Source organism: Loxodonta africana, chromosome 8, assembly GCF_030014295.1.
Source record: "Loxodonta africana isolate mLoxAfr1 chromosome 8, mLoxAfr1.hap2, whole genome shotgun sequence".
Classification (NCBI taxonomy): domain Eukaryota; kingdom Metazoa; phylum Chordata; class Mammalia; order Proboscidea; family Elephantidae; genus Loxodonta; species Loxodonta africana.
Window position 1 is genome coordinate 84,794,409 of NC_087349.1, and position 27,025 is coordinate 84,821,433.

The 27,025-nt window shown below is 41.9% G+C and overlaps 1 protein-coding gene and 1 pseudogene across 1 annotated transcript; one reads left to right on the forward strand and one right to left on the reverse strand.

Annotated features, from left to right (window-relative positions):
• Nucleotides 1-2,408: 2,408 nt before the first annotated feature.
• On the forward strand, nucleotides 2,409-11,016 carry NPY (neuropeptide Y). Its single transcript, XM_064290381.1, has 4 exons — nucleotides 2,409-2,470; nucleotides 3,609-3,796; nucleotides 8,691-8,771; nucleotides 10,874-11,016. The coding sequence occupies exons 2-4, from the start codon at nucleotides 3,609-3,611 to the stop codon at nucleotides 10,896-10,898; spliced, it is 294 nt and encodes a 97-aa protein (XP_064146451.1). The 5' UTR covers nucleotides 2,409-2,470; the 3' UTR covers nucleotides 10,899-11,016.
• Nucleotides 11,017-26,438: 15,422 nt separating this feature from the next.
• LOC100658556 (UPF0450 protein C17orf58-like) lies at nucleotides 26,439-26,729 on the reverse strand (annotated as a pseudogene).
• Between the last annotated feature and the right edge of the window lie 296 nt (nucleotides 26,730-27,025).

A 27,025-nucleotide genomic window follows, 5' to 3' on the forward strand; every position in this document is an offset into this window, starting at 1 on the left:
ACATGTTCATTATCTTGATGATGATGATGGCTTTATGAACACGCAAAACCCAAACCCATTGCTGTTGAGTTAATTCTGATTCCTGGTGACCACAGTATATGTGTAATATATGTCAGAATTTATAAAATTGAATATTTAAACATTTGTAGCTTATTGCATCCCAACTGTACCTCAATAAGGCTGAATAAATAAATAACATGCAAACATACATACATAAATGCAAGCTTAACTTTGAAACAAAGTAGAGAAATGGTTCAGCAGCTTAAAGGAGATGCTGAGTTGAGAGACAGTTGTTTTTGTTTGTTTGGGGTGGTAGCTTTGCTTTGTTTCTTTTATAGTGTAAACCCAAGCAAATTTTTAAGCTGAATGAGGTGAAAAGTATAGGAAAGAAGGGAGGCAATTGACGGAACAAGGTCCTAAGAGAGAAGGAGAATATTCAGTGCCCATGGTGGTGAGGGGGTGCGTTTTGGACTGGAGAGAAAGGAATAAAGATGTTTGTAAGATACATGTGGAGCACATCACTTCTTGTTTTTTATTTTCTCAATGCTGCCCCCTGAGAATGGATTCTTATTCTTGGGTGCCAGTGACATTATCTGCAGCTAAATCATCAAATTTCCCTAGTGCTCCCCACTGAAGGCTGGCACAAATCCTTAGAAGTAATTTCTCCCGAATTCAGTGGCTCCTTCTATGAGGTTTTAAATGATAGGAATTTGTGATACACTCTAAAAATTAGATTATTTTATTGAAAAGTAGATGGTGTCTTTCCTCTTTTCTAGAAGGGGCTCTAAATTAGACAATGTTTTGCTCTTTTACCGAAGATGTTTCCACATGAGCACTCTCTGAGCAAAGCTGAGAGCCCTGATACATGTGTGCTCTGGGCATGTTATTTCTGTAACATGGAAAGAGGAACAAAGTGGAAGGGATATGGGTTTTCGGAATTCATAACCTGCTTATTGATTGCATTTGTGTGTGTGTATTAGGGTTGCTTAAGTAATTGATATTTAATTGAATGCTGTCAAAACATTTTAACAGAATCACTGGTCATTTTGGCATTCAAGCAACTTGTAACTTAACGTTTTTATTCCCTAACGTGCCATTTTAATCAGTAACATTCAGACTTCTAGGCTTATTCATTCAGGGAACTTTAAGATTGCAGTCCACTACATAAAACCCTGATCTTTTAAGAATAGTATGTGGTCTATTTTTCATATACACTCAACAGGTTTAACGCGATGTGCAAATTAATGTTGATCATTTTCTGAAAGCCTGTTTTTATTTCAGTCAGAACACAATTAATTAATTCTCAGCTAATGTTAATTGAACACACGTAACCAAACTAAAACCAAACCCGTTGAGGTAGAGTCGATTCCGACTCACAGTGACCCTATAGTACAGAGTAGAACTGCCCCCAAGGAGCGCCTGGGGGATTCGAACTGCCGACCTTTTGGTTAGCAACCGTAGATCTTAATTACTACCCCACCTGTATACAAAGGGCCAGGAGATAAACGGAGAAACTGCAGTTCTTTTATACCGGCCACCTTGGACCAAACTTTTTTGTTTGATCGCGCTTTAAGGAGTCTTCAGACACTGGAAAGGTGGCACTTTTCCAGCAAATGGTGGAATTGGATTTACCGTATTCCGCCCCTGAAGAGTTTTAGCAGCCACAGTCTTTCAGGTCCTCACCTAGCCGGGCTCGCAGCATTTGGGCAAGTCTTTGGGAAGGGCTAATCTCCCAGAAAAACAAGCTGGGGAAGGGGGCCAAAGCCATGGAAGTCCGTTCTTAGCTCATTAGGGAGCGGTGTTTGTGATTCTCTATCTGGGTAGGTCCGTCAGCCGCCTCCGACCTGCCGGATAAATGAGGGACAATGTGCGCCAAGTTGCTTCCCTCCGAAAGCGCACAAAGTTGTGCCCGGCGCGGGTCCCGAAGATGCTCCATCCAAGTAGGGGACTCAAGTGTCTCTTACCCCGGCGCCTGCTGGTGGTCCCGAGGACAGGCGACAAAGGTGACCTGGGCTATGTCTTGCCCAAAGATCTTGGCAAAAGTAGGCCGGTCGTAAAGGGAAGCGGAGTTGAGGCGCCGCGGGAGCGCAGGGCTAGGAGCTTTGGCGTCCTCTGCGCCCTCGGACCGCGTGCGCTCGCCCAGCTCGCCTTTCCTGGACCTGGCCTGGAGCCGGGGCGTTGGGGCGTGGGCGGCTCCGGAGGCCAACGCTCGTGCGGCTGCGGCTCCAGCCCCCTCCTTCCGCGACTCGAAGTCGGCGGCGGGGGGGGGGGGGGCGGGGAGTGGCGGAGTGGGAGTCACTGGAGCGTGATTGCCCGAGGCCCCTCCTGCCGCGACGAGGGAGTGCCATAAAAGCCCTGTTGCGACCCGCTCTCGACACCCCACCAGACAGCTCTCATCCCGCGGAGAGGCGAGCCCGACTGCAGAGCACTCACCGCCTGGCCACGCCCGACCGCCCGCCAGCCCGCCACCGTGAGTACCACCACCTGCTCGGCCCGCACCCGAGGGTAGAGAGCGCGGGCGAACTTGTCCGGGGTGCGCTCTCAACCTCCGCGATCCCTGGAGTCCTGGGAGGGTCGCGCCCGGGTCCCCAGCTCTGCGCGCCGCGCTCTGCCCTCTCCGCGCCGCTCTCGGCGGCTAAACTCCACTTGCTCCTCTTCTGGGTCCCCTATGATTGTCCATCCTCCCTTCTTCCGGGCCCTTCAGGCTGGGTGGTCCCTCTGGGTTAGTTTTTGGAGAAAACGGAGAACACAGGACCCCCAACCCAGAGCAGCCGGCGGTCTGCTCCAGGGTCGCCTCGTGGAAGCCCAGAGGGTGGTTCGCGAGAGGGAGGTTTGCTGGGTAGCGCCCTAACAGAGGAATCCCGGGCACTGGGGAGCCCTTTCACCCCCGGGACCCTCGGGATCCGAATTGAGACCTGCTGTGCCAGCCAGTGGTTAAGAACTCGGCTGCTAACCAAAAAGGTTGGCAGTTGGAAACCATCTGGGCTCCTTGGAAACCCTACGGGGCAGTTCTACTCTATCCTGTAGGGTCGCTTTGAGTCGAAATCGACTTGAAGGCAATGACTTTGGTGCCAGCAAGCAATTCTCTCCCTTCCACCCCCACCATCTACCAAAACAAAAACAAAAACAAAAACAAAAACCCTGCCTCCCCATGGTGATCTCAGCCACCACTGTCGAGGACGCCTCCTGCAGACCAAAAGTTAGAGAAAAGAAAGTTTTCTCTGACAGAGATTTGGAGTAGTAGAGGGTAGGAAAATGATAGTTTTTCACCTAGCAGGGAGAACTTTTCTTTCTGTTTAAAAGCGTCTAACGGGCACGGGGGGCCCTCCAACTTACTTCTCTCGCCACACGACTCGTCGCCCTGCGCTTTGCGGCTAAGTTGCGCGGAGTTTTCGGACGGAGTAGAGGGGCCAGGCCAGGGCAGATTGTTCTCTGAGCCGGCAGGGTGGTGCTCGCCACGCTCGGGTTCCCTCTGCGGGGCTGGGTCGAGGAGGAATTGCGGGTCGCAGTTGCTAGCAGCGGGAGGTGCGGGGAGGCAGAGGAGGGAGGTGCTGTGGATAGTGTCCCCCAGTTCTGAAGCCCCTCCCCCGCACCTTCTGTGCCCGCAGATGCTGGGTAGCAAGCGACTGGGGCTGTCCGGACTGACCCTTGCCCTGTCCTTGCTCGTGTGCCTGGGCGCGCTGGTCGAGGCGTACCCCTCCAAGCCGGACAACCCCGGCGAGGACGCGCCGGCGGAGGACTTGGCCAGATACTACTCGGCGCTGCGGCACTACATCAACCTCATCACCAGGCAGAGGTGGGTGAGCTCGACGGGACCCGACTCGGGGCCTGCCCGGTCTGTATTCCTGGGACCCTGGAGATCTTAAGGGACAGGGACCGTTTCTTTTACCTCGCATCGTACTAAGGCCAGGGCAGTATCAGACAAATCCTCAGCGCTCAGTAAATGTTTGTGCAGGAAACTGGGTACTTCCAGGCTGCAACTACAGTCACAGATTCATTACCCACAGATTCCAGTTCCCCAGGCTGTGTGGCTGGCGGTCTCCTCCCACCCACTCCCTCGTCTTTTATTGTTCTTAGAGCCGTTGGGGGTCTGTCTAGAAACCTGGATGGGTAAATGACCCGTGAAAGGAGGCAGGAGTGCTCTAGGGAAGTGCGGAAGGGAGAGGGTGACCAGAGTGGGTGACCAGAGTGTGTAGAAAGCAGCAAACACATGAACAAACAAATAAAGCACAAGGATACAGCTTGCTGCCAAAGACACTCCCTGATGTTACAACCTGCCTGGGCCAAACTGAATGACAATACTTAGGAAAGGACCAAGAGAGCTATCATTTTTTCCTTCTGTACAGTGTTTTTTTGCAGTCTCAGATCCTTACTTGAGCATTTCAGTCCCTATAACTAGAGATTTAGCATATAACCAGTGGATCTGAGGTGCAGAAACTTTGCTTATTTTACAGCAGGTGACTTCTGTAAAGAACGTGCTCACCTGATAGTTTATTAAGGAGAAACTTACATAGATCTACTCACTCTAGGATGAATCCGGGTTTCCAAGGAATCTGAGAAATCCTAAGATTTTCCTAAGAACCCCCAGAAAGCCAAAATTGAATACCACCTTTTCACTCTCAGCATTGAATATTAAGCAAGATGGCAAAGCCAAACTATTTTACAGATAATATACCAAAACCAAACCCACTGCCCTCGAGGTGATTGCGACTCATCTTCACACTATAGGACAGAGTAGAACTGCCCCATAGGGTTTCCAAGGCTGTAATCTTCACGGAAGCAGACTGCGTGGGACATCTTTCTCCCACAGAGCAGCTGGTGGAAACCCATTGACCTTTTGGTTAACTGCTGAACACTTTAACCACTGGGCCACCAGGGTTCCTACAGATAATATAGAATTTAAAAATTGTTTCCACAATTGGTACCCCTTACAGATAAATCGTTTAATATCTTATTTTAACGCCTTAATAAGCTATGTGGGATAAACCCTTCAAAGCATTAGTGTTACTTAATATGTTTAGATTATGTTTTATAAAGATTTTTTTTTTTAACTTTCGGTACCAAAATTTCACTGTTTACAAATCAGGGAATATTTGGAAAGGATCCAAACGGGGGAGAATTTATTTTATTTAAATAAAAATTTCTTTTCTTCTGTTTCATCAAAAAGGAGTATGACATCCCAAAAAGGTTTAGAAAAAGCTTTATATATTTATATAGTTATTAGGAATACACAGAAATGCCAGAATTAAATAGTGTTGGTTTGTGACCTGTTGAAATCTGATCATTTTAATCAGGGAAAAGCAATAACATTGTGTACCCTAATAGACTTTCCAGAAAAGCTCCTTGCTTCAAATTCTTGCTTATGCTATCATACAAAACAAACTTTGACAAATAACAACATTTGTCTTTTAAATCACTGCCTTATTTTTTTCTAGGCTAAACCTTTATTGGTTATTTCAGCTACAGCACTATATACAATGGAACTTATTTTTTCCAAGGTGATGCCCATTTCCCATTGTTTAAAGCTCTACCATTTCAAAATATTTTCTTAGGCATTATCTCATTTAGTTTTTACCCAGAACTTTGAGGTGTGTATAATTATCTCCATTTTACAGATCATGAAACTAAGGGCATTTCATGAATGCTTTTGCTTTAGGGGTGATGGAACTGGAGCCATCCTATTAATTTTCCTTGAATATTGTCATCACCATCAATGATGTGATCTCTTCAACACCTTTGATAAGGAAAAAATAAGGAGAAAGGAACTTGAGTTTCACGGGAAGGGATGCAGGTTAGATGGGAACAAGTCCCCCCCACCCCCTCCCCGAGGCAGTTTCCTGTCTAGAGTGCCTTCACCCAGAGCAAATGTTAGGTTGGGAATAGATAGTGTACCATGTTCCCTTTGTTTCCTCCAAGAAATTAGATGATGGTTTCTTTATGTACAGCCCCACCAGAAAGTGGAGGGCTGGCCTCAGGAATTTCTTGATTTATTTTTTTCCTAATGTCACACACAAAAATACCCCTCACTTAGCAGAGATGTGTGGGCTTAACTGTCTCATTGTCCTTATAAGTTCCTTCTTAAAACCCGTGAGATGCCCACAGTCTGCACCCTTCCTTTCCTTTCTGCGCTTTCAGTGCCTTCGAATCACAGACACCCACTCAACGTGTTTGGCGTATATTCTTGAGTATGTGTGTGCTGTGGAAAATTACTGTGTCACTTTGTGAATATATGTTTTAATTTGGTAAAAAAGTCGCGTAAGATGTCATTTCCCTTCTTCCTTTTCTCTACTTAATAATTATTTTAAGCTATATTCATTGGCTGCCTATACCACTGATTTTCTAGAGTGTGGATCTACCATATTTTGCGTACACATTCCTCTAAAAACCAGGAGCCATGAAGCCATAGAGTTGACTTCTACTCATGGTGACCCCATGTATTTCAGAGTAGAACTGTGCTCTCTAGGGTTTTCCATGTCTGATTTTTTGGAATTAGATTGCCAGGCCTTTCTTCCGAGGTGTCTCTGAGTGGATTTGAATTTGCAACCTTTTGGTCAGCAGCTGAGCATTTTTAACCATTTGCACCACCCAGGGACTCCTACACAGTCCTATAGATCAGTTTTTCTCAACCAGGGGCAATTTTACCACTCCCTCTGGGTGTGGGGGCATTTAGTATTGTCTGGAGACATTTCTGCTTGTCACACCTGGAGGGGTACTATTGACATGTAATGGGTAGAGGGGAGGGATGCTACAGTGCACAGGACAGCTGCCTACAGCAAAGAATTATGTGGCCCAAAATGTCACTAGGGCCAAGGTTGAGAAACCCTGCCCTTGATGAGTGTTTCTCCACCCTGGCTGAACGTTAGAATCACCTGGGGAGCTTTTAAAATATACTGATGCTGGGCTCCACCCCTGACGAATTAAGTCAGAATCGCTAGGGGGTGGGCTGAGCTTTGGTAATTTTTAAAAAAGCTCCCCAGGCGATTCTAATGTGCAGTCAGGTTGAGAATCATTGTCCTTGAGACTCAATCTTTGAAAGTTAGAGCATAGTGGAGAAACAGGGCAATCCAGAATTAGAGAAGGAGGAATAGTGAACGCTGCTCTGGATGCTACTTGTTTTATGATTGAGCAAATCTTGCTATTATAGATTTAGTTTCTTGACTGGTAAATTGGAGATAATATTTGCCACTTCTTTCACTTACTGGAGCACAATGAAGATAAATGAGTTAAGGGTGCCCAAGATTTTAATGGAAACCCTCATGGCGTAGTGGTTAAGTGCTACGGCTGCTAACCAAAAGGCTGGCAGTTCGAATCCACCAGGTGCTCCTTGGAGACTTTATGGGGCAGTTCTACCCTGTCCTATAGGCTCACTATGAGTCGGAATCAACGCAACGGGTTTTTCTTTTTAAGATTTTAATATTAGTAAAATCAACTGGGCAGAGTAAGTATAAGCAGCTGCTTACAGTTTGATATCACAACCCCAGAAAACCTTTGAGAAAATCTTACAAATTATGGGGTGCCAGCAGAGTTTGTTTTGCTTTTGCTTTCCACGAGCCTCAGCAAAGGAGCAAGAACAGGAAAATCCTTACCAAAAATTTAGAGTTAACTGTGTTGGTTATGCAGTTAGAGTGCACCTCCTGTCAGCTTTGTGCAGCTATTTTACCTGTTAATCTGTCCCTGCTAGGCTAGTTTTTCATCTGTGAAGGGTCCTGCTGCTGGTGACCAATGCCTTTTTAGGGAATGGGGGGAAAAAAACCTCTTCAAAAAATGCAGCTTGGTAAAGAAGGGTCAACCTTTAGCAATCCATATGTGTCTATATGTGTGTGTGTGCGCATGCGTGTATGTGTGTATGTGTGTGCGTGTGTGCATATCTGCACGTGAGAGAGAGAGAGATTGAGACTGAGATAGAAAAACCAGTTACTCACCTGGAACGGAGCATGTAGCATACACCAGCAGGGTAGGTAAACATAACCTTGCATTCCCTTATTCTATCCATATCTTGCCACAGGAGAAAAAGATCAAGCATATTTCCATGGACCAGTAAGATTCTTTTATATTTACAGGACAGGTGAAAGCCACAGATAGTATCAGAGAATGCTCTTAGCTTTGGGAACCCCAAATAAACATGGAATATAGGAGACCCAGAATCTCTAAGATTCTGTAACAATGGATGCATGTCAACAGTAGTAGCTTGCATCTGTGTATCACTTTATCATTTTCAAAGCATTGTGACACGCATTTCTTATTGGGTCTTCCCAAAACCCTGATTTAAGCAGGAATTATGATTTTGTTTTTACAAATGAGGACCCTGAGATTTAGAGACACAGGTGCCTCTAGAGAGAGCGTCAGTCTGCTGATTTCCTTTTTAGCGCTGATTCTAAAACCCCACCTGATCTCTTCATTAAGATTTAAACTGCTCTGTGAACCAGGACTGTATCTAATTTACTTATAGTAGAAATTTAAAAAATCATACTCAGATGCATTTTTATTTCCTGCCACTTAGTTATGAAATTACATCTGTATGTGTTTATGATAATGTATGTTCCATATACCTAGTAGACTATTTGTTGGCAAAGATCACCTGAAAATAAATTTTAGGTTTAATAATCCAGATGGGAAACTCCTTTTTTCTATAGATTTTAATGGCTATTCCAAATTTGCTTTAACAGACTTTTCTTCCCCTTAATTTTAAGGTACGGAAAACGATCTAGCCCTGATACACTGATTTCAGACCTCTTGATGAGGGAGAGCACAGAAAACGTCCCCAGAACTAGGTAAGCAAAAGCTTGTGATGCAGACATTAGTGCAGATCCTGAGTTGCTAAGTGAAGGGAAATTAGAGATACCGTCACAGTGGGGAGGCATTGGGATGGGGTCTCAAGACTAGGCAGGATTTGGGCAGGCAGAAATGGGGAACTGGAGTGGGGAGGACCTGTCTTTTCATGTACTCACTTGTGATTCTCTAAACATCTGTGGGGAGATGTTTTCAAGCCAAATTATTAGGTGCTCTTTTGAAAATGTTAAATTTGAGCAACTTTTGTCTCAGAAATTACTCTTTATAGCATTTCTAACTTTGTTAGAATTGGAGGAGTCCCTAACTCTTAAACTGAAATGACAAATTGTCCAGCTTTAGCTGGAATCATCTTTTTTTATACTCTGAGCTGAATGTCTAGATGTCTTAGGAAGTGTCCCTGATGGGTCTTCCTCCAGTCTCCGTGGCTGTACCTGAAACTGTAGATAAATCATGGGGTGCTCTTGTTTACGTTTTGACTTATATTTTAGCTCAGTTGATTTCATACAGTAATATATTGCATTCAATGAATGCATGTTGAATGAAGTATTATTCTTAGGAGCTTGTCTGTAACCTTGGGGCTTTCTTCGGAGTGTGGCACTATCTTAGCAAGAGGTACTTGCCAGTATCTAAGCGTTACGCGTTGGGCTAGGATTCGCTGGTGCCTCCTGGATAAAGAGTACTGCTCAAAAGGAGCGTGCTTCTCCTCAATTTTCATAACCCTCCTGGGTCCTCTGTCCTCTGCCCTTGGCAAGGTCACGCTGCACATGGTCTGTCCACTTCTGTGGTAGCTTGCCTGCCTTTAACTCAAAGCTCTACAACGTGAAGGACCAAGTTCCCCAGAAGAGGTCATTAGAACACTTGCTCACTGACTATGACTTGGGTGTCACTCTTCATTGGGGTCTTCCCTAGAGAATCCTAGGACCCACTGAGCCATCTGCCTTCCATCCTACCCACCCTCCCTCAGTGCTCGAATGAAATGGTCAGCTTGGGAAAAGGATGCAAGTGTAGAGTTCTCTGATGTTTTCTCTGAGGGAAATTATGATTTAGACTGGAGTATCTAGTACTCTTGCCCCTGGAGGTACCAGCCTAGACTTAAATGGCAAATGTTTACAGATTCTTGGACTACAACAAAGTACAAGAGAAACAGGTGGAAAATTCATAAAGGTTGTTTTTAAACACTGAAACAATAAATGCCTTTTCATATCTGATTGACATGCATATCATGTTTGTCACAGTAAAAAGTTTAGGTTCAGCTATATCTACTCAGGGTTAGGAGAATAACAATCCAGCCCTACTTAGAACCTCGCTGGTTTTTGTTTTATGGCTTTAAATCACATGGCTAGTTCATGAAATAAAGTTAATTGCACTTTGATTGACAGCCTCAACTATGTACAGTTAGAATGAGACAAAACTTGACAAGCTTGAAGTCGCCTGTGACTGCTATTTTATTAAAAAGGGTTCTTTATAAATAAATAGCATCTTACTACATAAAAAGGCTCATGGGAAAACAAGGCAGTGTATTCAAAGGGTGGAGTAACAAGAACTTTCTTGTTACAGTTTTGTGTTATTCCTGTAGTTTTGGTCTTCAGAATGATTACAGAGTTCTTTGCCTTGTTTGATATATACAAAGCCTTTTTAAATGCTCCCTCAGAGATTTGCCTGAGACTGATTTATGTAGTGAAAACTACGCATGCTATGCTCCCGTCTCACATCTTGACATTCTAACGGCCTCCTGTTTAGAACGCCCACCTGCTCCACAGCTGTCGAGTCCATTCCCACTCATAGTAACTGTGTAGGACAGAATACAGCTGCCCCATAGGGTTTCCAAGGCTGTAATCTTTACGGAAGCAGACTGCCACATCTCTCTCCCATGGAGCGGCTGGTGGGTTCTAACCACTGACCTTTTGGTTAGCAGTTGAGCACTTAACCATTGCACCACCAGGGCTCCTATTTAGAATGCCAACAGGAGCTTTATCAACACCTTCTGGTCATCTTTCAGTTCAGAACTGAATGTCTCACTCTTGCTAGCCTCCCTGGAGGTTGGGAAGCCTCTCTTACATGTTTTGCTTCTTATGTTTTACAGGCTTGAAGATCCTTCTATGTGGTGATGGGAAGTGAAACTTGCTCTCTGGTCTTTTCTTCTTTTGCAACCCATATTTCATACTATGAAACCAGAGTCTGCCCACCCTACCAATGCATGCAGCCACTGTGCTGAACTCTGCAGCATTTTCCTTTGTCAACATTGTATATATGTGTGTTTAAATAAAGTACCATGCAGTCAAAAGTGTATCCTCCTGGGTGGAAAATCTGTCATTGCAATAGTGAACACCGTTTGAAGTTAGTCATTAAGTTACAGTCACCTTCAAGTGGCAGATTCAGGATTCGTTTCACCAATATTAAGGCAGTCGCTATGAAGGATATGATTATTTCTCATGACCAAGACTCAGGTGTGTGTGTGTGTGTAAGATATAGAAGTATTTAGAAACAGAGCAAGAGAATGCTAATTTGGGAAATTTTTCTGAACTCTTTTCCCCTGCACATGGAATCCTTCTTAACCTTGTTGACCTATGCTAACAAGAGAAGGAATTGCTGTCTAATAGAACTTTCTGTAAAACGTCCCATATCTGCTCTGTCCAATATAGTAGCCACTGGCCACATGTGGCTTTTCAGCATGTGAAATGTGGCTAGTGCAAGTGTAAAGCTGAGTTTTATATTTTATTTCATTTTAATTAATTTAAATACAAATAGCCACATGTGGCTAGTGGCTACCGTATCTGACAGCACAGGTCTATACATCTGTTTAGGCCACTACTCTTAGAACCTGCATCATACACAGAAATACACCAAGCAGGATGATTACCTTTCACACAACATGGGGCATATTAATTAATTTTGCTAAAGGTTATTAAACTTCTTCATCCTTCAAGTACCTATTTGCATGTGCTTAAATAAAATTAATGTTATTAGATACATGTAAGTTCTAAATCAAAATGGGTCTCATCCCACATTGGTACTTTAAATCACATTGTAAAAAACATGTATGAGTATTTTTATATGACATTTTAAAACTGCTTACAAAAAACCATAAATAATATACATCATGGCTTACAAAATTTTATAGTATATAAAATACATTGTTTAAATTCTAGTGTATCTTCGGCCAGTGATGTCAATAATGCTACAAAATACACCTACTCCTCACTTATCAACTATCTAGTTATCTGACATTTCTCGTTTATGACAATGGTAAAAAAATCTGTTGTTAGGTGCTGTCAAGTGGTTCTGAGTCATAGTGACCCTATGTACAACAGAATGAAACACTGCTCAGTCCTGCACCTTCCTCGCAATCTTTTGAGCCCATTGTTGTAGTCACTGTGCCAATCCATCTCATTGAGAGTGTTACTCTTTTTTGCTAACCCTTTACTTTACCAACCATGATGTCCTTCTCCAGGGACTCACTGGTCCCTCCTGATAACATGTCCAAAGTACATAGGATGAAGTCTTGCCAGCCTCAGTTCTAAGGAGCATTCTGGCTGTACTTCGAAGACAGATTTGTTCGTCTTTCTGGCAGTCCATGGTATATTCAGTATTCTTTGTCAACACCATAATTCAAAGATGTCAGTTCTTTGGTCGTCCTTATTCATTACCCAGGTTTCTCATGCATGTAAAACCCAAGCCCAGCCCATTGTCCTTGAGTCTAATCCGACTCATAGTGACCCTAAAGGATGGAGTAGAACTGCCCCATTGGGTTTCCAAGGAGTGCCTGCCGATTCGAAATGCTGACCTTTTGGTTAGCAGTCATAGCTTTTCACCACTATGCCACCAGGGTTTCCCATGCATGTAAGGCGATTGAAAACACCATAGCTTGGGTCAGGCACAACTTAGTCCTCAAAGTGACATCTTTGCTTTTTAACACTTTAAAGAGATCTTTCGCACCAGATTTGCCCAATACAATGTATTGTTTGATTTCTTGAATGCTGCTTCCATGGGCATTGATTGTGGATTCAAGTAAAATGAAATCCTTGATAACTTCAATCTTTTCTCCATTTATCGTGATGTTGCTTATTGGTCCAGTTGTGAGGATTTTTGTTTTCTTTATGTTGAGCTGTAATCCGTACTGAAGGCTGTGGTCTTTGGTCTTCATCAGTAAGTGCTTCAAGTCCTCTTCACTTTCAGCAAGCAAGGTTGTGTCATCTGCTTATCACAGGTTGTTAATGATTCTTCCTTCAACCAGGCTGCGCCACTTAGTCCAGCATCTCAGATTATGTGCTCAGCATACAGGGTTAATAAATATAGTGAAAGGATACAACCCTAACGCACACTTTTCCTGACTTTAAACCATGCACTATCCACTTGTTCTGTTCTAAGGACTGCCTCTTGGTCTAGGTACAGGTTCCTTAGGGGTACAATGAAGTGTTCTGGAATTCCCATCCTTTGCAATCTTATCCACAATTTGTTATGATCTACACAGTTGAATGCCTTTGCATAGTCAATATAACACAGGTAAACGTCTTTCTGGTATTCTCTGCTTTCAGCCAAGGTACATCTGACATCAGCAATGACATCCCTCATTCCACATCCTCTTCTGAGTCTATCTTGAATTTCAGGCGGTTCCTTGTCGATGTATTGCTACAACCGGTTTTGAAAGATCTTCAGCAAAATTTTACTTGTGTGAGATATTAATGATATTGTTTGATAATTTCCTCATTCTGTTGGATCACCTTTCTTTGGAATGGGCACAAATATGAATCACTTCCACTTGGTTGGCCAGGTAGCTGTCTTCCAAATTTCCTGGCATAGATAAGTGAGTGTTTCCAGTGTTGCGTTCATTTCTTGAACCATCTCAATTGGTATTCCATCAATTCCAGGAGCCTTGTTTATTCCCAGTGTCTTTGGTGAAGGTTGGACTTTTTCCTTCAGTACCATTGGTTCTTGATCATATGCTTCCTCCCGAAATGGTTGAAAGTCAACCAGTTCTTTTTGGTGCTGTGACTTTGTATATTCCTTACATCTGTTTTTGATGCTTACTGTGTCCTTCCACGTTTTGCCCATAGAATCCTTCAATATTGCATCTCAAGGACTGAATTTTTTTCTTCAGTTCATTCAGCTTGAGAAATGCTGACCGTGTTCTTCCCTTTTGGTTTTCTAACTCCAGTTCTTTGTGCACTTCATTATAAGACTTTACTTTGTCTTCTCAAGCTGCCTTTTGAAATCTGTTCAGCTCTTCTGTGTCATCATTTCTTCCATTTGCTTTAACGACTTTATGTTCAAGAGAAAGTTTTAGAGTCCCTTCTGACGTCCATTTTAATCTTTTCTTTTTAATGTCTTTTGCTTTCTTCAGGTATGAAGTCCTTGATATCATTCCGCAACTCATCCGGTCTCCTGTTTTTAGTATTAAATGTATGAAATCTGTTCTTGAAATGGTGTTTAAATTCAGGTGGAATATACTCAAGGTTGTACTTTGGCTCTTGTGGACTTGTTTTAATTTTCTTCAGCTTCAACTTGCTCTTGCATATGAGCAATTGATGGTCTGTTCTGCGGTTGGCCCCTGGCCTTGTTCTGACCGATGATATTGAGCTTATCCATTATCTCCTTCCACTGATGTAGTCAATTTGATTCTTGTATATTCCATCTGGTGAGGTCCATGTGTATAGTTACTGTTTATGTTGTTGAAAAAGGTATTTCCAATGAACAGATCTTTGGTCTTGCAAAATTCTATCATGCAGTCTCTGGTATCATTTCTATCATCAAGGCCATCTTTTCCAACCACCAAGCCTTCTTCTTTGCTGCCAACTTTAGCATTCCAATCACCGGTAGTTACCAATCCATCTTGATCGCATATTTGATCAATTTCAGACTGCAAAAACGATTGCTGTTGAGTTGATTCTGTCTCACACTGCTCCTATAGGACAGGGTAGATCTGTCCCCCATGGTTTCCAAGTTTATTACCTTTAAGGAAGCAGACTGCCACATCTTTCTCCTGTGGAGTAGCTGGTGGGTTAGAACCGCCAACCTGTGAGTTATCAGCTGAGTTCTTTAACCACTGTGCCACTAGGGCTCTTTATCCACAGAAGCTGGTAAATATCTTCAATTTTTAAATCTTTAGCATTAGTGGTTGGTGCATAAACTGAATAATAGTTTTCCTCGTAGGTGTATGGAAACCCTGGTGGCTTAGTGGTTCAATTCTATGGCTGCTAACCAAAAGCTTGGCAGTTCAAACCCACCAGGAGCTCCTTGGAAACTCTATGGGCAGTTCTACTCTGTCCTATAGCGTCTCTATGAGTCGGAATCGACTCGACGGCAGTGGGTTTGGTGGGTGTAGGTGTGTGAATATTATTGTATCAATGACAGCATTGTACATCAGGATAGATCTTGAAATGTTCATTTTGACAATGAATGCAGTGCTGTTCCTCTTCAAATTGTCCTTCCCAGAATAGTAGACCATATGATTGTCTGATTCAAATTGGCCAATACCAGTCCATTTCAGCTCACTAATGCCTAGGATTTATGATAATAGTAAAAAAAATTACTATCTGACTATTTCAATCATTAATGATCTACCTCTGGCAGTAATGAACGCCAAGGTGCAAAGCAAGAGTAACACTGGCTACGACAGCTAAGGTTGTGTGTCACCTTGGCTGGGTCATGATTCTCAGTGGTTTGTCAGTTATATAATAATGTATTTTATTGGGTTATTTAATGATGTAATTTGGCAGTTACATTAAGATATAGTCTTCCTCCATTTTGTAATCTGATGTGGTCATCCTCCATTTTTGCATAATGCCAATTTTCACATAATGATCTGGTCTTTGGAACCTAACTGTTATGGATTGAACTGTGTTCCCCACCCCCCCCCCCCCGCCCAAATGTATGTCAGCTTGGCTCGGCCATGACTTCCAGTATTGTGTAGTTATCCACCATTTTGTGATCTGATGTAATCGTCCTAAGCATTGTAAGTCCTATTGCTAAGATGTTAATGAGGCAGGATTAGAGGCAGTTATGTTAATGAGGCAGGATACAATCTACAGGATTAGGTTATATCTTGAGTCAATCTCTTTTGAGCTATAAAAAAATTGAGCAGAGAGGAGAGGGACATCATACCATGAAGAAAGAAGCACCGGGAGCAGAGAGAATCCTTTGGACTTGGGGTCCTTGAGCTGAGAAGCTCCTAGATCAGGGCAAGATTGATGACAAGGACCTTCCCCCAGAACTGAGACAGAAAGCCTTCCCCTGGAGCTGGCACTCTGAATTCGGACTTCTAGCCTCCTAGACTGTAAGAGAATAATTTCTCTTTGTTAAAGCCAACCACTTTTGGTATTTCTGTTGTGGCAGCACTAGATAAGTAAGACACTAACCATGTCGATATGAGTGGGTATATTATTTTTTAAATGATACTCATATAAAACTATTATGGCATTCGTTTAAAATCCCCCCTCATTTTTGTTTGTGCTTTGAACAAGCACTTATATAAAAAGTGTTTTTGTAATCTTAAAAAGTTGACTAAGTTACAGTTTATTATCCCCCAATGTCAGAGCTCTTTATTAACCTAGTGTATTTGGAGATTTTCTTTAGTAAAATTAGTATTATGCCAAGAAAGTTAACTCATGATCCATTTGGTAGCATAGGCAGGCTAAACATTCATTACCATATACAGAATTCTTGGTTATACAGATTAGAGCAAATGGGGAAATGTATATGAATACTGATGTATAATACCAGAATTTCATTTTAAACAAAAATTTAAACCTTTTACCTCACCAAATCTAAAGACCTGAAAAGCTAAACATTAAATGGCCTACATTTGACATATACTCCAATCCTTAATCTCTCTGCCTCTTCACTTCATCTTTTATACCTTGGAGCTCTATGGTTCTGATTCAGTGACTTCCAAGCTCTGGGACTTTCAAACTCATTAAAGTGATTTCTCACCCATAAAATGGGGATAGTAATTCCTGCCCAGCTTTCCCTGTAAATCTATACCAAAAAACCAAACCTGTTGCCATCAAATTGATTCCGACTCATTGGGATCCCATAGGATGGAATAGAACTGCTCCCCCACATGGTTTACAAGGAGCAGCTGGTGAACTCGAACTGCTGACTTTTTGGTTAGCAGTCAAGCTCTTAAACATTGTGCCACCAGGGCTCCTGTAAATCTCTACTGGGATCAAAATTCAAGTTAAGATAATGTTACAAGTTAGGTAATAGAAGGGAAGTGAATAAGAATGTAATTTTTGATGATTTCTGAGAGGGATAATGTATTATTTTCCTAAGGCTGGTGTGACAAATTATCACAAAGTAAGTGGCTTAAAATGACAGAAATTTATTGTCTCACAGTTCTGGAAGTTAGAAGTTCAAAATCAGAATGTTGGCCGTGTTGATCCCTTCTGAGGGCTCTGAGGTAGAGTCTATTCCATGCCTCTCTGCAGCTTCTGGTGACAGCTGGTGGTCCTTGGCATTCCTTGATTTGTAGGTGCATCACTTCAACCTTTGTCTCCGTCGTCAGATGGTGTTCTTCCTGTGTGTGAGCCTGTGTCTCTTCATGTCTTTTATGGGGACACCATTCATGTTGGAGCAGTTCCACCCTACTTCAGTGCGACCTCATGTTAACTGAGAGCATCTTCAAAGACCCTAATTTCCAAACAAGATCACATTCATGGGTATGTGGGACATAATTCAATCCATAATGAATTATAAAACCCTAACAAACAAGAATTAGTTTAAGAAACACAATGACAATAAGTTTACCAAAAAAAATTGCAAAACTGTATTCCAAGAGGTTCTCTACAGCAGTATTTATCAAACATTTGCTGACTGTTCATCCCCCTTGGTACAGGCTCCAGATCACCTACTTGTCACTGCAAAAAATAATGGTAATCTTCATTAGAATTAAAATAAGAACAATTCATCCTTCATTAATGAGATGCCTATAAGCAATATAACCATTATCAAATAAATCTATAAGTATTTATGAAGCTCTCCACTGATCCTAATTCTAGTACAACCAGAATGCTCTCATACTTTGGACATGTTGTCAGGAAGGATCAGTCCCCGGAGAAGAGCATCATGCTTGGTAAAGTTGGGGGTCAGTGAAAAAGAGGAAGACCCTCAATGGGATGAATTGACACAGTGGCTGTAACAGTGGGCTTAAGCTAAACAATGGTTTTGAGGATGGCGCAGGACCAGGCAGTGTTTCATTCTGCTGTATATAGGGTCATTATGAATTGGAACTGACTCAATGGCACCTAACAACAACCACCACCTCTGATCCTGGCTCTATTCTACACTCCATAAGGTATGAATTATGCATAATGTTTTGCAGATGTCATCTTTGTTTTTATTTTGGTTCTTACAATGCTCATGATACGGTTGAGCAGGTACTATGCCCTCCATTTCCACAGATGAGAAGACTGAGGCCTAGGAAAAGAAAGTGACTTACCCCACCTCCTATTAAGTTAGCAGGACTAGATGGCAGCTCTCCTACTTGCCGTCTTTGGCCTGCCTGATGATGTCTTCCAAAAGAAGTAAGTAGAGATCAGGTTATAGATGGTCTAGTTAAGAGCATAACTCTGGCACATTTAAAACAGATTAGAGAATAACAAAATACTAAAATAATTGTGCAACAGTATTTAGAAAAGAAAGTGTGACTAAAGCTAATTGGAAAAGGCTTAACAGAGAATAAGGGATGGAGGACATTCTAGGTGAGGTAACTACCTGGGCTAAACACAGACGTGAATCTGACATAGGAACAGATTGTGTAGGGCATAGTCAGGCATTTAGACAGGAATGGAAGAAACGTGACCAGAGGTTGGATTGATGAAGTAGGTCTAAGAATGGCCAAACTCAATTCATTTGCTTATCTTTTTGTTTGTTTGTTTGAGCACCTGATATGTATTGGGGAATCTCTGGGTAGTGTAAACGGTTAATGTGTTCAGCTGCTAACCAAAAGGTTGGCAATTCGACTCTACTCAGAGGTACCTCAGAAGAAAGACCTGGCAATCTACTTCTGAAAAATTAGCCATTGAAAACCCTATGAAGCACAGTTCTACTCTGACATACATGAGGTCACCACAGGTTGAAATCGACTTGATGGCACTGGTGGTGGTGGTGGGATATGTATTGGACATTGGGAAGACGAAGATTCATAATAGTTTCTGAGAGTATTTACCAATTAAGATGGCAATTAATAGCCCTTCTTTTTTCTAATGCACATGCATTACCTTTATATGGTTATTTGTTACTATGTGTGCAATTAAAAGAAAAAATTTTGTCTTCTTTGCAAGACATTGGAATCAGTTACAATGTCATCGTAATGAAACAAATACCTTTTCCATTAACATAAAAGGAAACAGCCTTTTGAATGCGGTGTTTCAGGAGACTCTTCTTTTACTGTGGTTCTTTTAGGTAGGAATATTATGATATTGTCACAACTAAATTATTACCTTTTTCTTCTGCCTATTGGGAAAATTAGCACAGTGTCAAATCACACAGAATCTCTTTCCCTTTTTAAAATCTGAATGGAATAACATAATTAATCGTATGTGTCATCTGAGCTCATTTTTTAATGTGCTAGGAAATAGATATCAACTTAAGCTCGTCTTAACGCTGTAGGACTGAACCACTCTGCAATTACAGGACGGCGGTGATTGATGCAGTGAATCCTGTGTGAAATTGTGCACTGCAGATTAGTAAGTGAGCACAAGTAAGTTTACTGGGTAATCCATCCCTGTCAGGGACTGTAAATTTGAAAAGAGACTCTCACTTTGTAGGAAGGTGCTGTAGGGTTGGGAGAGAGACAGATGCCAGCCATATCTAGAAGCAGAATCTTTGATGTGGTGAAAAAATGTGAAATTGTTCACTATGGGTGATCTGGTAAGCAAGGCAAACACTTTGCTGACCTTGCCTATTGGATAATCCGCCTCTGGGTGATTATGTGTGTTCCGATGTCTGCCTGGTGCCTGGCACAAAGTAGGTGCTCAGCAAGAGCTACTTTAGGCTGGAAATGATTGTGCCAGCTGGGAGAGATCCCAGAGGAGCCAGAACAAATGTCATGTTTGGTTAGGAACTTCGTGAAAGTTCTTTGTGATTCTTTCAAGAGGCACAGGTACCAAGGACGCAGAGCCTTGTCAAAAGGGCAAGAGTTTGTTTACCCATAGCTTTCCGGAGTGTTGAAAAGTGTTGATTGAATAGACTGCTCTCTCCCACCACCTCAGAAGTTTGATTCACCTTGGGCTACTTTTAGTCTCAAGTTCATAAAGAACATTTTTTTTTTTTTCACTCTTGATAATTGTGGTAACACAATCCTCTGAAATGCCTTTTGGATCATTAATAATTTTTCCAGGACTTTGAATAAATATAATGATAACTTTGGAATTCTCACCTATCGTTACCATTTATACTGGACACTAATGTATTCACTCTGATTTGGGGCACATCTTACAACTGTTTTTGCCCCTAGATAAATTCTTTTTATAGCTAAACTTAGAAAGGGTTTGAGTCTCTTTACAAAAAATAAATAACTTTTTTTTCTGCAAGATACTGATTCTCTTAATTCCCAAACTATCCCTAATTTCAAGATTCTTGGTTTTCTTAGAAGTTAATTGAACTTGAAACTTGATTTTTTCAGTGTATTTATTTGAAGTTTGGCTCAACTTACTATTTTGGCTGCTCTAGTGTAGTATAGTATTATGGAGCAATTTACAGCTAAAGTGAGGGCCTTGGAGAAGAATATAAAAGTGATATTTTACCATTCTTCTCACTATGTAACACCTTGCTATTTGGAAATTATCTACTAGAGAGAATAGCATCATTCAAATGATTTTTCAATGAAAGTTGCCTGACATAATTTGAATTTTACTTATTCTAATACCTACATCTTTTCTTTCACTGCCAAATCTTTTCAAACCATAGCGACCTACTAGATTAACTGGTCTATGAATTTTAGTACAAGAATAAGCAATATTGACAAAATATGTTTGATATAGTAATTCTTCCTAAAAGACTGAATTATTGACCAAGTTATATTATAAATGGAACCAGCTGATCTCTGGTGGTTTTCTGGAGTCCCCAGGATGTTATCAATTCCTGAAACATTCACTGAGTAGTTTCTCTGTCACAAGTACTGCTCGAGGTTCTAAGGGTGGCATAAAGATGAGTGAGACTGTTTTCACGCTCTTAAAGACCTAATAATTTATGAAGGTGAGAGACCCATGCTTAAGTGACTATAATACAAAGTACATCGTGATTGAGATTAAAACAGAAGCATAAAGCAAGTACTATGGGAGAACAGGGGAGGCTGAAATCATTTCCACTGGTGTGTGGGGGAGTGGGAGGTGCCAACTGACTTAGACCTTGATGAACGGCAATTGTTCAACAGGCTGCTCTTCGCTTTTGTAGATCTGAAGGTCAGCAATTGTCCTCGTTCTCAACTATATCATAGTCCTTGAAAAAAGGCTGTGCAGGTGCCTAGGCAAGCTCAAATCGGGATCTGAGATGGCTGTCCGGAGAAGTGGTGCTGGCCATCCATGCCAGAAGGAAAACAACAACAAAACAAACCCTGTTGATGCCCAGTCAATTCCAACTCATGGTGACCCCAGGTGATGAAGCAGGACTGCGCTCCATGGGACTTTCTTGGCTATAATCTTTACAGAAGCAGATTGTCAGGCTTTTCTTCCTGTGCCTCTGGATGGGCTCCAGCCACCAACCTTTAGGTTAATTAAACCCCAAACCCAAATCCACTGCTGTGGAGTCAGTTGCAACTCATAGCAACCCGATAGGGTTCCCAAGGTTGTAAATCTCTGTGGAAGCAGGCCATCACGTCTTTCTCCTGCAGAGCCGCTGGTAGTTTGAAACCACCGCCTTTGTGGTTAGCAGTAGATGGCTTTCACCACGGCAAACCGTTTGTGCACCCCCCTCCCCGACCTATCCATCCGTTCCAGAGCAAGGATCTACTGTCTGCGTTGATCTGCACGGGAGGTGGGATGAGAAGGACCACGGAGGGAATGAACGGCATTTGTCTGCTCTCGCCGCTCATTCCTCCACCCTAAAAATGAAAGACTGCTTTTGGGCCCCAATATGAGAAGGGTTAGTACTCAAAGCTGAAAACACCGTGTTTTTAAAAGATGTGACATTCTGGGCATTGGATATGCTGCTTTGGAATCTAAGTGACAAAGCGACAGGGAGGAGATACTTCTGTCCTCACAAAGCCGCGGAGTAATTCCAGAGCCTGGACACTGTGCCCGGCAGCGCAGCTGGAGAGACCCTGACGCTTGGTGGAGCAGCGCCAGGAAGGGAGAACTCAGCGGTTGTGGCTGAGGCAGGCAGATCAGTTTTGGGGTGTTGGTCTCGTAGGGTGATCAACCATCCTGGTCTTCCCAGGACTATCCCAGTTTCCGAGTCCCTGGGAGCTGTAAATGATTAACGTGCTCAGCTGCTAACCAAAAGGTTGGAGGTTCAAGTCCACTCAGAGGCTCCCCAAAAGAAAGGCCTGGCGATCTGTTTCTGAATTATCAGCCATTGAAAACCCTGTGGAGAACAGTTCCACTCTGACACACAAGGGGTCACCTTGAGTTGGAACTGACCTGAGGGAAGCTGGGAACTGGTATCCCAGTTTTAGCACTGAAAGCTCCACATCCCAGGAAACCCCTCAGTCTGAGGCAAACCAGGACAGTTAGTCCCCCCACCTGGACGACAACCACCCATTTCTAACTTTATTTTAAGGGGAAATATGCTCTGAGTGCCGTACTCCTTACAAGTGAGGATCTCAACCAGCAGTGAGCATTTACACACCTGAATATAAATGTCCAATCGCATGCCATTTCCCTCGTTGACCTTATGGTACACTATTTGCTTTAGATAATTGTAAAACCTAATGTCAAAAAACTCCCATGATAGAGAAACAGCAGCTGTGAAGATGTTAAGAATACCTTATAATTTCTAGACCAGCCATTTTCGTGTTCTAACACTATAAATACATTGGTTCTATGAATGCATAAATTTTTAATTTCATGGGTAATTAACTCTTCATAAGAAAAATGATTTCAACTTGAAATCCTACATAGTGATTTGCCTTCTGAAGTTATAAGTAAGTTTCGCAGGTTTTGTATTGTAGTAAGAAAGGGTATAAGGAAGCTAACATTTGTTCAGAAGTTAGTATAAACTGAACCTACATTTAATTCTTTTAATCCTCACATAAACCGTTAGAGACACGTATTACTAGTCACATTTTACAAATGAGGAAACTGAGGCACAGAGAGGTGAAATGAAGCAAGGTAATACCACTAGTAAGTGGTAGAGCTGGACCTCCAACCTGGGCCAGTTTGACTATGGCCCCCCATTTTTTGTCTTACATTTTTCTACCTCTACCAATTGCTGTCAAATTGATTCCGACTCATAGCAACCCTATAGGACAGAGTAGAATTGCCGCATAGGGTTTCCAAGGCTGTAAATGTTTTCAGAAGGAGACTGCCACATCTTTCTTCTGAGGAGCAGCTGGTGGGTTCAAACTGCCGACACTTCGGTTAGCAACTGAGCTCTTTAACCACTGCGCCACCACGGCTCTGCCTATGGGGATTTAAAATCATTGTGTTCTTATCAGTAGAGTTCTAATCCATGGTTTGGTGATATATCATGGACTATGGTCATGACAGGAGTCCCTGGATGGTGCAAACGGGTAAGCACTCAACTACCAGTTGAAGGGTTGGCAGTTCCAACCAACCCAGCTCCGCTTTGGAAGACAGTCCTGGCGATCTGCTTCTGAAAGGTTGTAGCCTTGAAAATCCTATGGAGTAGTTCTACTCTGCACACATGGGGTTACACGGGGTTGTCACGAGTCACAATTGACTTGCTGGCAACTAACAAAAACATGGTCATAAGCAGAGAACTGCTTTTGTCCTCTCTTGCCAACATGTAGACTTTGGTGCCAGAAAGACCTAGGTTCTTTTATCATTCTGAAATGATCTTCTTTATCACCAATAATGCATTTTGCCTAACTGTCTAGTGTGTCTAATACTAACGTAGCTACACTAGGATTTTTTTGTATTTACCCTACCTTGTTTATCCATTTAATGTCAACATTTTTGAGCCATTTTTAGTGGAATCTCTTGTCACCGAATATAGCTATTTAAAAATATAAACAGTGAGCTCTTCTAATTACCAAGCTTAGACTACATTTATTATGACTACTAATGTATTTAGATTCATTTCTACCATCTTATTTTGTTCTTTCTGTGTACCATGCTTTTACTTTTTTCTTTTTCTTGCCTTCTGTTGAATAAAGTTTCCTTATTTCTCTTCTTTCCTCTACTAGTTTGGATATATTTTTTACCCTTCTCCTGAACAAAACAAAGATATTAGAATGTGTTCAATTTCAATAACCCTCTTTAGCTATTTTGTTTGTTTGCCCTCCTGAGTTAGACCTTATTATTTTCCCCCTGTCCAAGTTGTATGCTGTTTTTCCTATTTCCCATTTATTTATCTATGCTGTATTCTGAATAATTTCTTCAAATGTGTCTTCTAATTTGTGATTTTCCCTTCAGCATGTCTAACCTGCTGCTTAATTCATCCATTAAATTTTTTATTTTAATAGCTATAATTTTTAAAATGATTATTTTTGGAATTTCTATTGTTATTTTTTATCTTTTTGTATTATAGTGCTTTATTCTCTTCTTAGGACTTTGATTCACTTTTATGCTTCTAATTATTTTAAGTGTATCTATAGTGGTGGCATAGATTCCGTCTTCACAGTAACATGCAAGCCACCACAGTACAACAAACTGACAGACAAGTGTTGGGCAAAGGTTCTGTAAAAGATCTCTTCGAAGTGTTAAAAAGCAAAAATGTCACCTTGAGGACTAAGGTGCCCTTGATCTAAGCCATGTAAATAAAAAAAAAATTTTTTTTCATATGCATGTGAAAGCTGGATAATGAATAAGGAAGACTGAAGAAGAATTGATGCATTCGAATTAGTGTGGGTGAAGAATATTGACTATACCATGGACTGCCTGAAGAACAAACAAACCTGTCTTGGAACAAGTATAGCCTGAATGTTTCTTAGAAGCAGGCAAGACTTCATTTCACATATTTTGAACATGTTATCAGGAGGGAACAGTTCCTGGAGAAGGTCATCATGCTTGGTAAAGTAGAGAGTCAGCAAAAAAGAGGAAGACCATCAACGCAATGAACTGACACAGTGGTTGCAACCATGGGCTGAACATATCAACCATTTTGAGGATGGTTACAGGACCAGGCAGTGTTTCGATCTCTTGTACCTAGAGTCACTATGAGTTGGAACAGAATCGACGGCTCCTAACATTTTCTGTAGAAGGAGCCCTGGTGGCACAGTGGTTAAGCACTTGGCTGCTAACAGAAAGGTGGACAATTTGAACCCACCAGTCACTCTTCAGGAGAAAAGACCTCATGATCTTCTCCTGTAAAAGTTACAATGCTTAGAGTTTTGGTCTTTATTTGCTTGTTTTGTTCTTTATTTCAAGGCAAGATTTACTGCTTTACGAACACACGCGATGCTAAATCTTAACAGAAAAATGACATCAGATAATCAGAATACCTTTAGCATTGAGATAGCTGCTAGTTTGGCACAAAATATAAGTTATCAGAGGCAGGGAGACATTAAAATAAACTATATTTTATATTTGAGTACATCTGGAGCACTTGTTCAAATATTTTGCTTGAATTAAGCCCATTAATACTCTTTAAACGTAAAATTTTAATACTTATCCTGGGTTCTGACCCTAGTGTTTGATCTAAATGACATTTCATAAGTAAATGTCTTTGGCAAGTACAATTACAGGAACCTTGGTGGCATAGTGTCTAGGAGTTCAGGGAAGAATATTGACTATACCATGGACTACCAAAAGAATGAACAAATCTGTCCTAGAAGAAGTATGGCCAGAATGGTCCTTAGAAGCAAGGATGGAGAGACTACATCTCAGATACTTTGGACATGTTGTCAGGAGGGATCAGTCCCTGGAGAGGGACATCATGCTTGGTAAAGTAGAGAATCAGTGAAAAAGAGGAAGACCCTCAATGAGATGGATTGACACAGTGGCTGAAACAATGAGCTTAAGCATGACAACGATTGTGGGGATGGCTCAGGACCAGGCAGTTTTTCGTTCTGTTGTACATAGGGTTCCGGTGAGTCGGAACCGACTTGATGGCACCTAACAACAACACAACAGTACAATTACTGGTACATATAGAATTTTAAAACATGTTGGTTTGAGTATAAAATTTGGTTTGATACAGGATATAAACTTTTCAAAGTTGTATACTTAAATTCAAGGAAAGGTTTTTTTGTGAATTATTTCTACTGGAGAATGTATTTAAACATAAACCGAACATGAAGCAGTGATCTGTTAACGGGACAGGTCAGTTATCTGAGCTGTGTGAATCACTGTCTGGCACTACAGTTGAATAATTTTGCCACTGAGCTCAGAAGCATAACGTTTCAAAAGCATTTTGTAATGAAACAAGGTGGTAACTTCAAGAGTAGAGCTGGAACTATGCAAGTAGTTCATAAAGAAGCTGCCAGCCCTGTTCTAAAGGAAGATCTCATTACATGAAAAGTAGGCCTTTCGTGGTTTGTTGCTGAATTCCAAATAGCCTCAGATCCAGAAATGCCAGGATGGTACCTTTCAAATGCATTGAGTGTGAATTGCACCTTGAACTTGACCATTCCTTTTTCTGTTAAATCTTTTCACATAGCTGCTACTGCTGGAAGCTGTCCATCTTCTTGTCAGACAGCCCTCTCAGGACCCGGAGCAGAGCTGTAGGGATCTGCCATCTCTTATGGCAGATGTGACCCATCACAATATACCTCCTGCAGGTTTAAATTCTGGACATGGCTTATTGCAACCAGAGGGGTGAAGAGCCATTATGTGAATGCAGAAGAAAAATCCATCAGGAGTGATGTACAGGTGGCCCATCTTGTATAGCCTGTAGCGGTCCACCAGCAGTCACCAGCAGGATCCCTTTGCTGTGCACGTCCACATCACGCATGATTCCGTTCACTGCAAATTCGTTCCCGCAGTGGGACTGGAGCTCACTGAGGTCCACCCTGCAGGCATGCACTCAGGGCTCTACATCTCTCCAGAGCTTTGGTTTTTAGTTACCTTTTTCATTTCCGGTACCAAATAATTCTCCTTTCTTGTGAGCTCTGGTTTGCGTTTTAAAAATTACGTATTTTATTCAGCATTTCTAGTTTATTTTCATCATCTTAGTT

Excerpts from the sequence above, each read along its gene's own strand:
- NPY (XM_064290381.1), top strand. The coding sequence starts at position 3,609 with ATGCTGGGTAGCAAGCGACTGGGGCTGTCCGGACTGACCCTTGCCCTG. Across the intron at positions 3,797-8,690 it reads AACCTCATCACCAGGCAGAG|GTACGGAAAACGATCTAGCC; the intron begins GTGGGTGAGCTC and ends CTTAATTTTAAG. Across the intron at positions 8,772-10,873 it reads GAAAACGTCCCCAGAACTAG|GCTTGAAGATCCTTCTATGT; the intron begins GTAAGCAAAAGC and ends TATGTTTTACAG.